The 13,483-nt window shown below is 41.7% G+C and overlaps 1 protein-coding gene across 1 annotated transcript; it reads left to right on the forward strand.

Moving 5' to 3' along the window:
• The first annotated feature begins 1,260 nt into the window (after positions 1 to 1,260).
• LOC125881929 (ankyrin repeat and SAM domain-containing protein 6-like) lies at positions 1,261 to 11,794 on the forward strand. The gene is given in 19 exon segments (XM_049565392.1): positions 1,261 to 1,535; positions 1,537 to 1,884; positions 2,706 to 2,924; positions 3,068 to 3,266; positions 3,522 to 3,672; positions 4,708 to 4,752; positions 4,890 to 5,094; positions 5,880 to 5,986; positions 6,590 to 6,741; positions 6,966 to 7,203; positions 7,632 to 7,681; positions 7,953 to 8,147; positions 8,233 to 8,395; positions 8,478 to 8,698; positions 8,813 to 9,005; positions 9,555 to 9,622; positions 9,850 to 9,966; positions 10,282 to 10,378; positions 10,499 to 11,794. Coding segments are annotated over 19 exon segments (2,901 nt in total). The 5' UTR covers positions 1,261 to 1,452; the 3' UTR covers positions 10,549 to 11,794.
• Positions 11,795 to 13,483: the final 1,689 nt, after the last annotated feature.

Consider the following 13,483-nt stretch of genomic DNA (forward strand, 5'->3'; position numbering starts at 1 on the left):
AAAAGTGGAGCTGTAGCGTAGTTGCCACTTCACTCCACTGGTGCAATGGCAGACCATAGACAAAAATAAAATAAAATAAAATTAAATTAAATTAAATCAAAAATGGCCACACACAAATTACGACCCTAAGACATCCGACAACAGCAATTAAACAAATAAAATAGATAATGTTGCATTTACTGTTGAAATGCATTCAAATTAATGAAACAATCCTCATTGGAAGTCTTCTGAAGCTGCCACCAGCACTCTATGGTTTAGTGACATCATGTCCTTTCTAACGCTAGAGAAGGTTCAATGTTCAACCAGAGTTAAAGCAGATAAGTTCTATAATAAGTGGCACTCTTTTTTAAATCTGTGTCTCAATTAAACTTTGTTTAAATATTACTATTATTATGTTTCTACTAAAAAAAAAAACAGTGATTCTCATTGCTGAATTAACACTGCTTTGTCATACCATGTGCTATACTATTACGGAAAAATAAAACAGAACAAAACAAAAAAAGCGCTGATTAAACAAGATGGTATAGAGTTTCATATCATTAGATAATTTCATATATGACACTTATAACGTGCAAGCATGATTTTTAATACCAGATTCAAGAACTTTATTGTCTTTATGCAAGCATAACGAAAGTGCAAATGTGTCATCCTCAAATGGTGCATAATATTAAAAAGACACGTAATGATATTTCAAGAGTACCCGAATGTAAGCGATAAAACATAGTCAACATTAAGGTCTAACTAATATAATTACAAAATAATGTATAAGTATAGAATTATATATAAAAGTATAACGAGTTTGCAAACATTAGCAGCACATTTGACAATTGTAAGAGAAGCAATATAGTATTAATTTAATTTAATCAATTTTGATAGAGATGAAGAATTCAGATATGTAGTTCCTCAATGTGACCACCAGAGGACAGTAAAGCGTCACTCAATACTTGACAACTACCCCCTCCAGCCAGCAGTGTGGTGTTAAAAGAAATACAGCAAGATACTGCTACATCCGATAATTATTTTCAAAATAAAACAAGTACGATAACATAATTGTTAATACACATATGAAACGCAACAATAATTAGGATTAATATTCGAAATACGGACTGGAAAAATATAAAAGCAGTAAATAAGTACTCCCATCATCCGATAGGTCTGATTAGCTGTTGAGCGAATAACCGATAATTTCAGCATAGATAATTAGGCTTTTATTTTGAAAGATAAAAGCGGATGTCAGGTGTTGTGTTGTAGATGTCTTGATGCTGGTGAAGTTTCTAAACAAGTAACGGAACCGGGGCAGTGCCGGCTGGTTGCCAGAAAGTTGTTTTGTCGAAACCCGTAAAGATATTACGAAAGTGTAATGATGGTAAAAGATAACTCTCTGGGTGTAGTGTCTGGGAAGAAGAAGAGTAGTTGTTGACTAAGAGACTAAACTTTATTTTGCTGTGCGTCATGATTTCCAATCACAGGCCGCCGCCAAGTGACAGAGGAAAAGTTGTACCGTTACTGTCGATGAAACTATCTGGAGCTGAATGGAGACGGAGTAAATGAGGAGATGAATTTCGGTGTCCCCGCTAATTCGCTTCTGCTTTTCCGTGCCTGCGACGAGGGGGACTATGAAACCGCCCGGGGGATCCTGGAGCCCGGAGCCCCGAAAGAGTCCGGGCGGCACAGCAGGCTGCGCTCAGAAGCGGGGTCGGAGTGTAGTACCGCGGACATGTTGTCTCTGGTACCGGTGGACTGTACGGACGAGGAGGGGAACACCGCCCTGCAGTTTGCGTCGGCCAGCGGTCATGAGAACCTGGTCCGGTTTTTGTTACGAAAGGGGGCCTCGGTGGATAGCCGCAACAACTACGGCTGGACCCCGCTGATGCAGGCTGCTAGGTGGGGCTGCGGGCTGGAGCTCATTGCACGGTGTTCTAATGCACCAAGAGAGGGACACACCAAACTCCATGATAACATCTGGTGATTTATTTGTCAGTTCATGACGGTGATGGTGAAGTACTTCATATCACAGTGTAGGAATTGTCAAGAGCCTCTCTTCAATTCGTCCAATAGTTACACAAATTTTAGTGAAAAATAAAAGTTGGATTTTCTGGTTTCCCCACCACCATTTTCTACCATAACACACTGACAGTGGACATCGTGATACTATTACAAACGTATATACAGTATATTTTGCTTTTTAAAGCAAAAGTATGTTTGTAAGTTTGACAAATGGCTTTTGAGACATTATTACTGGAGTGCAACTTCAACATTTTAGTGTCTTTGTATCTAATGTCAAATTGGCATTGGTTTTCACTACCACTACTACTACTACTACTACTACTACTAAGTGCACAAGCAGGGCATGCCATATAGTAAAGAACCTGGGACTGAGATGAACTAGAGGGAGAACAAGAGGGCCTTTACTTTTGACTTGGATTTCACAAGTTGTATCTACTTATAATTCTAAAAAAAAAACCCTACTAACACTGATTGTAATTCAAACATCATGTCTTTGCTTCCAAAGTGATCAACAGCATTTCTGGCAAGGCAGGTCACGAGTCTGGGGCTGGTTGCCCCCCCCCAGAGCTGGTCCAGCTTTGTTAAGAGTACTCTAATGTATTCGTAACACGTTGAATGAGCTGTTAAACTGGGGAAAAAATAAATCCCATAAGTCCTACGTTCTATATCATTCTTTATGTCTCTAATTTCCCCTCCAGGTTTGGTCACCTGACTGTTGCTCACATCCTGTTGGAGAATGGGGCAGAGATTAATGGACGGAACAGACTGGGTGCAAGTGTTCTGACTATGGCAGCCCGTGGGGGACACACTCATGTAGTCAAGCTACTCCTGGAGAGTGGGGCCTATGTTGATGATTATGATCATCTGGCTCTTGCTGCAGAGTCAGTCTCAAACGGCAACAACAACAACAGCTGCAGGTTTGGGCTCTTTTTTAGACAGGCGTTAAGCCTACTAGAATAAAACAAAACTCAATCTGGATTTTCTTTGAATAACATCTTTAGTCTTTGACTGTCCTTAATCCTTGTCTGGGAAACTGGTGTGGCTCCCTCTTTTTCCACAGTGCGGCTGGTTTTGGAGGTGAAGGTTGTCCTGGAGGAGGCGGCGGGAGAGAATTCATGGATATCATAGCCCTGATGGTGGCATCTCAGCATGGCCATGAGGCCACGGTGCGCCTGCTGCTAGAATGGGGCTCTGATGTCAACTTTTCCCAGAAGACCACTGGCTGGGGACCACTGATGGTGGCCACCCTCAGTGGGAAGGTGGGTTCAATGGATGGATGGGTGGTTAGATAGATAAGCAACACGGACAGCTAACACACTGTGGATGCTGTTTGTTTAATTTGGGTATGGTATTTTATAATGTGCCACTTTAAAAGTATTCACACCTTGACACATGTGAGTTTATTTTAAACAACGTTGCAGCACAAATACATACAGAGCTATAACTGGTAGAAAAACAGACTATTGTTTTAAGTTACCGGGGCAGCCGACGAATTAAGTTTGTGTGTTTTGAAGGTGGCTGTGGCTCAGCAGCTGGTGGAGCGTGGAGCTGACCCAGACCGAGTCAATGTCCTGTCCAAGACGGCCTTTGAACTAGCCATGCAGCTCAAACAGAGAGACATCAAGGCCTATCTGGACTCCATCACCACCGTCCGACCCCAGACAGGTAAGACCCCTTTCTCTGTTTCAAATTCATAATGATGAAGTACAGTACTGCCAAAGCACACTCTACAGAAACAACTTCTTAATAAGTCCAAGGATGAAATAATATATAAATGATAACATAAAATATGGTTTAACAATCATTTGTAATGGGAATAATCTGGTCTGACATGCTAAGCTGCTTTTTAATCATCAGTTTCTCCCCCAAGAACATATTTAATTAACTTCTGGTGTGGGAATGTGTTAAATTCTTGTTAAGTTTTGTTGCAGTGAAGAATCAGCTTCTTAAATTTTTTTTTTTTTTTTTTTTTTTAATAGTTTTAAAAGCAGTGCTAATCTGTCTTTACCCTGCTGGCAGAAATGACAACCTATTTCTGTATCTGTTTGTGTTGCTGTCTTGCACTGCCATTAACACTGATGTGAGAGCGAAAACGACAGTGGCAGCTCTCAGACTCTTTGATGTTTATTAGCGCCTCTCTGACCAGTAGTTCAGGTTTTAGCCCAGTTTTCCTGCACAGCCATACCTGATGGGAATAAAGGCAGACACTACTCAGAGCTCTTTGTACTGTGGTAGGCAAAATATGCAAATACAAAATAACCTACCTACCTCATTATATCAAACTTAGATATTTGCTAGATGTGAAAAAATACAGTTAAAGTATGTTTTCTTACTTCATTGTGTCCCCTCCGCTTCCGAAACCAAACCTAGACCCTTGATCAGAGCTCACTGGTGGTTTTATTGTTTGACACATAACCTATTCAGATCACAGTCACAGTCCGTAAATACTTCTTATGGATGTCTAGTTTGACTTGTTACTTATTTCTTTTTCTGTATTTAAGTACATTTTTATTTGTGTGAGTGGTGAACTCTGCAATGATTAGTATTTATTTATATACCCCCCCCGCCCACCCACCACCACCACCACCACCACACACTAACAGATGATGTTGAGCTATGTGGAGTCCGGCCAAGTTGGACTGTTGTTTCAGAGCGTATCAGAACTCTCTTCTGTTCTCAGTCTTGCTTTTTTCCTCACAGACGACGAGAGAAGAAGACCAGATGTGTTCAGTGCCCTCAAGCTGGGTGAGTTAAATTGAATACTTAAAGATGTGTTGTAACAAAACTACAAGTAAACTGTGTTTGGGTCACAAGATTAACAGGTGTTTGAATTTAACAATTGTCTATTATATGTCTACATCTATGTTTGTATGTTCACCCAGGAAATTCCCAGCTCGTCAAAGAGATCTTGGAGGAAGATCCTACTCAGGTGAATTCATCTAATCAGGAGGGAGCATCACCTCTCATGATGGCAGCAGTGAGCGGTCAGTTAGAAGTGGTGCAGCTGATGGTGGAGAAGAATGCCGACATAGACAAACAAGATGGTGTCCATGGGTGGACCGCTTTAATGCAGGCCACCTATCATGGGTAAGAAGAAGCTGCTGGTTCATTATGGTAAACTTAGGTGGGGATACAAAGTCATTTCATAATGTAAGGCACATACACTGTTACTCCCTCTTTCCACCAAATTAGCTCTGGTTCTTGAACCGGTTCTTTTCAGGATTCAGAGATTGTGGTGCTGTCTAGCACAGTGGTTCCCAACTGGTCCAGCTGCAGGGTACAGATTTCTCCTTAGTCATTAGTTAATGGTCCACACAGTTTAATACATTCAGCGTCATACTTGTCTTTGACCATACTGTCGAGCTAGTTGCTGTCTCCGTTGAGTAGCTGTCAGTTGGTCACTCAAACCACAGCAGGAAATGGCACTTCAGAATAAAAGCTCTGTGCCGAAAATTCACTGTTCTTAAATATAAAGTGTGTTTTTTACAATCTTGACACGTTTGCCAGTCACTTGCAGTCCACTCAGAATGGACCTTGACTCACAAGTTGGGAACCAATGATCTAGCACACCAGCCACGTGTCCACCTGTCTTGCATGGAACCACTGTAATAAAGAATTTGTGATCAGCTAAAGGGTGTTACCCTGCACAACAGAAACAAACAGGAGAAGTATCAAAATCGCAAATTACATTAATTACCTGTGGACCTTTGTTGTTTGTTTTTACCCACAAAACACTGCACTGAGCATTTCAAAGTTATTTACAGGAACCGCAGCAGAACCAGTTTCATGTTGGCGGAAAAGGGTTAACTAAGTGCTGACATGGTCATCAGTCCTCTTTCTTTTGTTCCCTGTCTTTCTCCTCCTTCTTGTAGTAATAAAGACATTGTCAAGTACCTGTTGAGTCAAGGGGCTGACGTCAACCTGCGAGCTAAGAATGGATACACAGCCTTTGATTTGGTGATGTTGCTGAACGACCCAGGTACTCCCACTATCATCACTCTCTTTTATAGCCCTTTAGAAAAGTGTGCTCAACAAAACAAACAGTTCCTTCTTACTGAACTGTAAGATAAAAAAGATATCTTCAATTTGTTGGAATTTTCATTTATTGAAAGGATAGACCCTTGAGATGTAGCGATAAAACTACATTACATAACAAACATACACTACAAATTCACAGATAAAGAAGACATCTCGCTCACTATCTCCCACCCACACCCCCTGCCCTCAGCTGTTGTACAAGAAAATTAGAATAAGATAACGTGACCTTGAATTGTCACATCGCAGTTTTCAGTATGACAACTGAAAAACATGAGCAAATTGTTTTGTACAACCAATTTGTGCTACAGCGTTTGTTCAATGTTTTAAAAGATGTCTGCTGACATTATAATTCTTCAAAGAAGACAGCGGGAAAGCTGGATTCATATTCTAATCAAGTTATGACTACGCAGCCATTTATGCCTTAACAGCAGATGGACAGTGGCAGTTGACGCAGTCCATGCTAGGACGTTTACACAATGTTTGTTCATTCTCTTACTCAGTGAATCCTTATTTAGTTTCTCTGTGTCTACTCTGATTTTCACAGACACTGAGTTGGTGCGTCTGTTAGCATCAGTGTGTATGCAAGTAGATAAGGACAAGTCCAAACACCGTGGCAGAGCCTCAATGACTCGCTCCAAGAGCCGACAGTCTCTCAACAACGTCCCCGTGCCTCCTGATGACAAGGGAGGCCTGAAGGTAAAGGAGAAGTCCTGTTACTGTAATACTCTGTTAAATGATATATCAAGACATGCTGTAAGTATGAATAAAAAGCCGAACCATATTGCGCTGGTCAGTTATTTATATACATCATTAGAATGCAATAATATGGGCTGAATGATGTAAACATTTTAAGGGAAAACAAATAAGCCACCACCATTACTCTACTCCATGACGCTCGCATGTTTAACACACTTTTCCAGTCCTGGTGGAGTCGGATGTCCAATCGTTTCCGTCGACTTAAGTTGACTCACACCCTGAGGCACGGCCTTTCATCCAACCGCCTGGCTCCATTTCCAGACGATGCTGAAACTTCACTGGACGCCACAATGAAGGCGAATAGGAAGCCTGCCGCTGTATCTAATGGGCCACTGGCACCAACTCCTGCCCTGGGAGGGAACGACGTCAGCACTGCCTGGGCAGTCAAGAGCAAAGATGCTGGTGGGACACATTGATTTCATGAATTACTCCTCTTCATTTTTAGAGCACACTTACTGTAGTCGGTAGCACAACAGATGTTTAGCTTAAAGGGAGCTCCACTGATTTAACACATCAAAGTAGGTTTGCAGGTTTTGGGGAGTGATACTGCATGTGTGAGGAAAAGTTTTTGTGGCTCCAGGGGAAGCTGCTGCTTTTGATTGTTAATATTGTTCAAACGCTTGTGTTCTGAGCCTAACGCTGCATTATATACATGTTGATCCTTGAATCCCGTTTAAAATCTGTTTGTAACAGGCCGATTGCTTGGCCTCCTGTGCGAAAGCAGTCCATACAGACAGACAGAGATTCCTTCCATTCTAGTTAGATGTCATACAGCAGTTGTATGTCATCAGGAGGAATGTGTAAATGTGACTTATTTTTTTCTTTTGCAGGTCTTTGCAGGACATCCTCAGAAAAGGAGGACTTTCTTATCACCACAATGGTAGGAGTGTTTGATTTGATCCTTCATTGTACATTTCTTCAAGCTCAGGCAGTATTGTGTTTAGGATAAATTTCCTTTGGAAAGGAATGTTAGAAAGTTAACGTGCTTGCGTATTTATGTTTGTGTAATAATCTTTTATATTTGTGTACATATGTTATAATTTATTAAAGGTTTGGGGTTTGCACTTTGTAACAGTTTAAGAAACCTTGTATAAATAAGATTTTTGTTATTAGTATGAGTGTTGTAATTATATGTTGTCCATCTCCTCCAGCTCAGAAGTGGTGCGCCTTTGACCCGATTGCCCAATGACAAGCTCAAAGCAGTGATCCCTCCCTTCCTGCCTCCGTCCAACTTCGAACCGTGGAACTCAGACCGTTCACGGCTCCTTAGGGAGGGAAAGAGCGAAGTGCCCCGCCTGCCCATGCCACCCCAGAGGAAACTGAACAGTAGTGGAAACTCAGATATTGTGAGTGTTTGTGAGTGAGAAATTTTTGTTTAAGGGTGGGTGCCATCTGCCAGTATTTATACACCCTTTGCTCTCCTTTTATTAGACATCTATCAGTCGTGTGGTTAGCAGGTCCATAAAGTTTCCCAGCATCCCCAAGGGGCCCTCCTCCTCCTCTCCTTCAAACTCTGGTCACTACCACTCCCCCCACTCCTCAGGAGGCTCCAATGGAGTGGCAGGGATCAACCGGGACTCTCACAACCGCTCAGGTTCGCATAAACACAGACATACTCTGACACAATGTCAGAATTAGCAACAGGATTATAAACTCCCTCCTCTTTTTTCCACCAGGGGGCAGTGCAGACAGCGTTCTCTCCCAGATAGCGGCCCAAAGGAAGCGAGCAGCAGGCCTGATAGATGTGAAGGCTCAGGCTCCAGACAAACAGCACAGCCAGACACAGAGCCAACCCTCACTGCCACCCTCAGCACCCAGCCTGCCGCTGCCTGATATCAGCCTTCCTGACATCCACTCCCACCCGAGCTTGGTGGCTTCCGACATTCACTCCAGAAGGGTCTGTGTTTCATCTTCCCACCTGTCACATTAGTTTGTAAAAAAAGCCAAACTTAAGGATGTGCCTCCTGTCATGTCAGTTAACTGGTGCTACTCTCCACACATTCCTTTGTAGAAGATGGAGCTGAAGAAGAGACCTCAGTCGGGGAATTCCTCCACCTCCAAGAGCACGTCGCCCACTCTGACTCCGTCTCCTTCCCCGACGCCAAAACCTCCCACTGGGCCGGGAGACTCACTGTCCTCAGCCTCTTCCCATCCACGCTCCAAGAGCAGCGGTGGCTCCAGTAGTGGAACTATAACTGATGAAGGTGATACCATGTTGAATTAATTGAATCATTGTTTTGTATGACACAATCGTTGCCACAGCAAGTACACAAATCGGCTTCACTGTAACTCGCAGCATTCACATACAAAGCACTTGTCTTGTGCTGGACACGAATACAACATGCTAATGTTATTAGCACAAGCCTATGGCATTTTACATTGTATAACGTAGCCTAGCAACAAACTGAGATTTCCTCTACTCATATGAAGCCAGGATAAATTACACTTAAAGACTTAAAATGCTTTTTTTATTGGGGCTTTATCGTCTTCACACTTTATTGTTTCTTATCTGTGAAATTAAAGTAAATAAAAACTTTGTTTCCACTGAGGGAAATGGTTTCAGCCTAAAAAAATAGACAGGCGGTAGGGAAGGTGCACATCAGGCTACAGTGTAGGCTACGGCGTGAGTCACAGCGTAGTCTCTGTGTCAAAGCAGAGCCTACGCCATATGTACGGCATTGATTTGACGCAGAAGTGCAAAGTATGATCACATTTCCTTAGATCATACTATATGTTGTTTTTGTCTTTTACAGATGAGCTGTCTGGTATATTAAAGAAACTGTCCCTGGAGAAATACCAGCCCATATTTGAGGAGCAAGAGGTATTCTATCTTTTATGTCAAAGGGGAATTCAAAAACATTTTTCTTTCAAATATGAAGTCCGTTTTTACCTTTGTTTCAATAAGTTTTGAATCATGAGCTCTCAACATGATGCATCACTAAACCACAGCACCTGAGAGGACTACATGGACTATGCAGTTCTAGGTACATGTTTAATTTATTGCACCTGTTTCATACAGTGTTTTGATCAGTTTTACTCTTCTTCCAGGTGGACATGGAGGCGTTCTTGACTCTAACAGATGGAGACCTGAAGGAGCTGGGCATTAAAACGGACGGACCCAGACAACAGATCTTGGCGGCCATATCAGAGCTCAATGCTGGAAAGGTGCATTTGATCGAACATATATTTTGCATCTCTGCGGAAACTTTGCTTCCAGTGGTGTGTTTCCAGGGCTCTCTGGGCTTAGGTTATGTATTTTTTTCCACTTTCAGTTTTCCACAGTATAACCCAACAGTATATCATAATAAACTCTTAACAGCGTGAGCCAGCAGAGATAGGTAGAATTACTTTGAACTCGGATGGAAATTGGGAAAAACTTAAAGTGGATACCAGAGTGACGTAATATGTGGAAGAATATCAAGAGCATCATCTTTGCATGAAAATAACTGGTTTATAATGACCATCGTTGGTTGTCAACAGGGCCGAGAGAGGCAGATCCTTCAAGAGACCATCCATAACTTCCAGTCTTCCTTTGGTAGCAGCGCCAGTAACCCAAGACAACCTGGTGAACCACGCTGTGAGTGTCAAAGATGAAAGTTGAGCTATGGACTCAGGGGGAGAAATTGGAACACTAGTACACGCAAAGACACAATCATAATCTGTCTCTCTACCTCTTCATCTGTTTTTCTTTCCTCAGCACCAACGGGTTGGATGAGACACCAGGTTCGTTCCTCCAACAAAAGGTAACCCAGCAGCCCTGATGCCTGCCAGGAAGTACACCAAAGGTACTTAGAATAAGAGTAAAATGCTGGTAACCTCTAGCAAGGGCATGAATAATATGGAGCCTTCTGGACGCCGGTGTCCCAGACCACTAGCGGTGTTACTGCAAGAGGACGCTGCAGCAAAACCTGACCCTGATAAACTGCCTTTGTAGGACCCTCCAGGACCAAACTGCACTAAAGTATTTCTCTTATGGATCCTAAAGCAGGGGAGGTGTGACGGGGCTGGCTGAGTCCAGTGCCCTGCTGCTTTTTGACAAAGCACATGATGCGTGGCAAATGGTATTTTTTTTTCCACAGTGATACAGTTGCCACATCTGCTGTTAACGCAGCACATGGGTTACACAGAGAGAGTTCTGAAAGACTAGAAGATCAAATACACAGCAGAGGGAGAGCGAGCTTGAGCCAAGAGAGATTATTTTATCCAAACAAATGTGAGAGATACAGCACATGTATTGTTAAAAAAAAGGCAAGGGACGTGAGGCGAAAAGAAGAAAGAGATTATGTGTATATTAAAAAGAATACAATAATAAAACAGGTGTTATCCAGTAATACTATGATTGAGACTTTAAAGCAGTGGAAATGACTGAAAAGGTGCACTGATGAGGAAAGAATATGGAGAGAGAAAGAGGGATGGTAGCCGAGCGATTTTTTTAGTCATCCAGTGTCTTGGACTGCTCTTACAAGTGTTTTTATGTCTTCTGTTTATGGGCCACAGTGTAAACGTAATAAAACGTATGCAATAATTATATTTTTTATTTACGGTTTAAGATCTTACTGGACTCGAGATGAGAGGACATTGGCAAAAACATTTTGGGAGCTTTTTATGAGCAGCATAAATTTAGATTAGAAGAGGTACTTTGAGCAACAGTTTCCACTGAGCCTGTTCTGTGTTTTTGCATCTGGCCGCACCATTAAACAGTCAGTCTGCATGCAGAAAGACTGAATGCTATATCATTCCTAAATATCAGGTACTTATAGTCCATGTCTTAAATCCAAGGGATGGGCTGTAACAGTGTTCAGATGGGTCAGTTAAATATGAGATGACACTGCTGTCATATCCTGTCTAGTCATGCACTGTGTCTGGGAAAGATGAATAAACATACTGGATGCTTAAAAAAGAATCGGGATGATGAACTGAGTCACTCAACAGAAATTAAATGTGTGTCCAAAATTAAATGCTGGCAAATGAAATAAACTGAATATAAACTCTCCTAAGTGGTGCTGGGGTTTAATCGTTGGAAACCAGGTTTCAGGTTCAGCTTTGCCTATATGCAAACCAAATCTAATCTGATGTGGAACCATCTTCCTCCCACAAGATGGCAGCGAACTTCTATTAATGCAATAAATTAACAGAGTGGTACTGTCCAGCTGTGATGTACTGTTCTGTGTAGTGTGTGTTTGGCTCCTTGATTGTGGTCTCTTTAGTGGCATAAAGCGGGGCAATGTAACTAATCAATGAAGGAACTGTATGTTCTCTTATAAATGCAAAGTTGAATTCATCAGAAGTAAATCTCAACCTGACTCATTAGAGCACAGTCAGGGCTTTTGCTTCTTCAGCCTTACCTGCCCTGGTATGACGGGACTCCCTAAAATCTCCATCTGAATGGGTGTGGTTTTGCAGGACGTGGCAGTGCACACTTCAGCGAGCTCTGTGACTGTCTCAACCCGTGAGTGCACGTTCATACTTCATATAATATAACCTGTGTGCACCTTTGTAAGAGAGCAGTTCCGATATTCTGAATTGTTTTGGTTTGATGAAAATGAGAAGTTGGACTGACTGGTAAAGTATGGGCTAGTTTTATTTCTAAAAGCTTGGGAAATTAGGAAAACTAGACTGAATAATATACAGATCAGTATGTGATCAGTTTATTTAATGCATGTCAGTTGTGAAGGCATGCAGAATATACTACGCATATTTTCCTATAATTTTTATATTTGGTCTCACATATATGACTACGTTGATATCAGAATACAGACCTCCTCCACCTGAGTCAATTTTTGTTGTTGGACATAATTTATTCCATCTAAATATCAACATATTTTAGCACTATTTAGTTGTAAATATTTTTCAGTATAATATTATGATGATCAATTTGAGAATTTATCAGCAGTCAGGTAAAAGTCATTTAAAAAGCTGCAGCCGTGCCTGCAGTACAAGGAGCAAAAATCTAAATGTATCTTTGTAAATCAGTGATCACAACAGAAAATCATCTGTTTGAAGTTACAGTTAGTCTTGAGATCTGATAATATATAATGACAATAATAGAAATAATCAGAGTTACAAAGTGCTTTACATGACAATGAATAAAGCAGACAAGACAAAAAAAAAACTTTTAAAAGAACTGATAAAAAGACTTCAATATATAACAGAGGAAATAAAAGACAGTCAAAATGAACTTTAAGCTCAAGTGAAATCAGGAAAGGCTCTCCTATAAAAAAAAGTTTTAAGAAGGGACTTAAAAGAGATCACTGACTTGGCCGACCTGATTTCCTCAGGCAGAATGTTCCCAAGCCTTGGGGCCCTGACAGCAAACGCTGTGTCTCCTATAGTTTTCAGCCGGGCCTCTGGAACATATAAAAGACCGCTGCCCGAGGACCCGAGGCCTGAGGACTCCTCTTGGGGTTAAGGCAAATATAAGGTTAATACACAGCTTATGGTTTTGCTACCCTATCCAAAAAGTGACGAGACAGCCAAACACAAACCGATGAGAGCACACATCAGGCACACAACGCTGTGTGTGCACGCGCAGGATGTAAGGCTCCACCTGCGAGTTTTTAGGGAGTCCCCTGGTGTGACCTGGAGTTTATGGTGGCTAATGTTAGCTATACAAACTTCGGATAGATTTCACTGTATAACTGCCATTACTGAGTCAGTTTGCCAACTTGAGAACTCTTGCCAC

The sequence above is a fragment of the Epinephelus fuscoguttatus genome, linkage group LG21, assembly GCF_011397635.1.
Source record: "Epinephelus fuscoguttatus linkage group LG21, E.fuscoguttatus.final_Chr_v1".
In the NCBI taxonomy this organism is placed as follows: Eukaryota; Metazoa; Chordata; class Actinopteri; order Perciformes; family Serranidae; genus Epinephelus; species Epinephelus fuscoguttatus.